The sequence below is a fragment of the Austrofundulus limnaeus genome, unplaced genomic scaffold, assembly GCF_001266775.1.
Source record: "Austrofundulus limnaeus strain Quisiro unplaced genomic scaffold, Austrofundulus_limnaeus-1.0 Scaffold616, whole genome shotgun sequence".
NCBI lineage: Eukaryota > Metazoa > Chordata > Actinopteri > Cyprinodontiformes > Rivulidae > Austrofundulus > Austrofundulus limnaeus.
The window spans coordinates 83782-85445 of NW_013953018.1; the positions used below are offsets into that span (position 1 = coordinate 83782).

General features: G+C 32.8%; 1 protein-coding gene across 1 annotated transcript in view; it reads left to right on the forward strand.

Annotated features, from left to right (window-relative positions):
- Window positions 1–1664, forward strand: part of ifngr1 (interferon gamma receptor 1) — a 22746-nt gene that overhangs the window by 7634 nt on the left and 13448 nt on the right. The window contains exon 4 of the mRNA NM_001360877.1: window positions 1150–1304. Within this exon, the coding sequence (NP_001347806.1) occupies window positions 1150–1304 (155 nt within the window). The remainder of the gene's footprint in view (window positions 1–1149; window positions 1305–1664) is intronic.

Sequence of the window (1664 nt, forward strand, 5' to 3'; positions counted from 1 at the left end):
GGTCAACTAAACATGGGCATAGTAACAATATTTTTATACTACATTTATCCATTTTAAACATACTAACCTCACTCTTTGTAACAACTAAGGCAAAAACGTAATTAATTCAGAAAATCTTTTCAGGACCCCACCTTGATGTTTTGGGACCCCACTTTGGGTCCCGACCCCAACTTCGGGAAACACTCATAAGTTATCCTTCATCTCATTCCTTGAATATGTGAAAAAACATTACATAATGAGGCAGAAATTAATAAGGTAAAGTAAGACTTGTGGGAATTGTTTTAAAATAATTAAATACAAATATTTAAGATGCACAAATGCATCTAAAAGTAAAAGGAAAAACAAAACTGATACATTTCTAAAAACAGAAAAATGTAAATTATGTTCTGATACATATGATTGATTGAAACTAAGCTGTAAAAATAAATATGAAGGTCAATTCAACTATAAAACATGAGGTAGAATTTTCCTTTTTAAAATTCAATATGTGCATTTTAATTATTTATTGATACATTTATTTATTTCTGCTTTTATTTCTATTTATGACAGTTTAGGTCCTTCATATAAAAATCCATGTTAACATTTGAAAAAAAGTTATTTTTTATTTATTACATAAGTTAATTTATGTATTTATGTAGTTAGAATGATTGGAGCATCCGTAAATACATAAAACATGGACATTTTTTCAGATGGCAGATCCTCCAGTACTTAAATTCCTGCCCTTCATTGGTTTTTCCTGCTYTCACTGTTCTGCATTGTGACATCATGTGAAACCCATCTATTACACAGCTTGTTTCTTCTCTTTACTTCTTCCTTTTCTTTTGAAGTTACAGTCCCCTCCAAAAGTATTAGAACAGCAAGTCAAATTCTCTTGTTTTTGTTGTCAACACTTGATTGGGTTTAAGATCAAAAGATGAGCCTGAGAGTTCAGTATGTCAGCTTTTCTGTCCTGGTATTTACATGTAGATGTGTTAAACAACTCAGAACATACCACCCTTTGTTTGAGCCTACCTGTTTTTCAAGTGAGCAAAACTACTGGAACATGTGACCGACAGGTGTCTCTTATTGACCAGGGGTGGGGCACCTGTCACTTTTCATGTGACGTCATTTGATGATAACCCTCCTATTTAATCTCTTATCTTCTTTCAGGTTTTTTAGATTTTCCTCATGTGAATTTATTGATGCATGAGATGAAAATGTCAGTGACATTTCAGAATCCACTCAGCTTCTACAAAGAACTAAACTCAACTGTTGAAGGAACTTCCTCTGAATTCACATTTGATGTCATTCTAGATGAACATAAAGTAAGTAATGTCTTGTGTTGTGAGCATGAAGAGTTGAGAGTCAAAAACACACGTAAAGAATCGAATACTGAAAATATGCAATGAAAAGCATTTACCACAATGTTAAACAAAACAATTCAGATGCAGCTGAAGTTCAGACTTTCAGCTTTAATTCAGTGGATTGCACTAAATGATTGCTTAGAAATGTGAGGAACTAAAGCAACTTTTAAACACAATCCCTTCATTTCAGAGGCTCAAAAGTAATTGGACAGATTAAATAATTGTAAATAAAATGTTCATTTCTAGTACTTGGTTGCTTGCTTGAAAAGCCTTTGTTGGCAATGATTGCCTGAAGTCTTGAACTCATGGACATCACTAGAC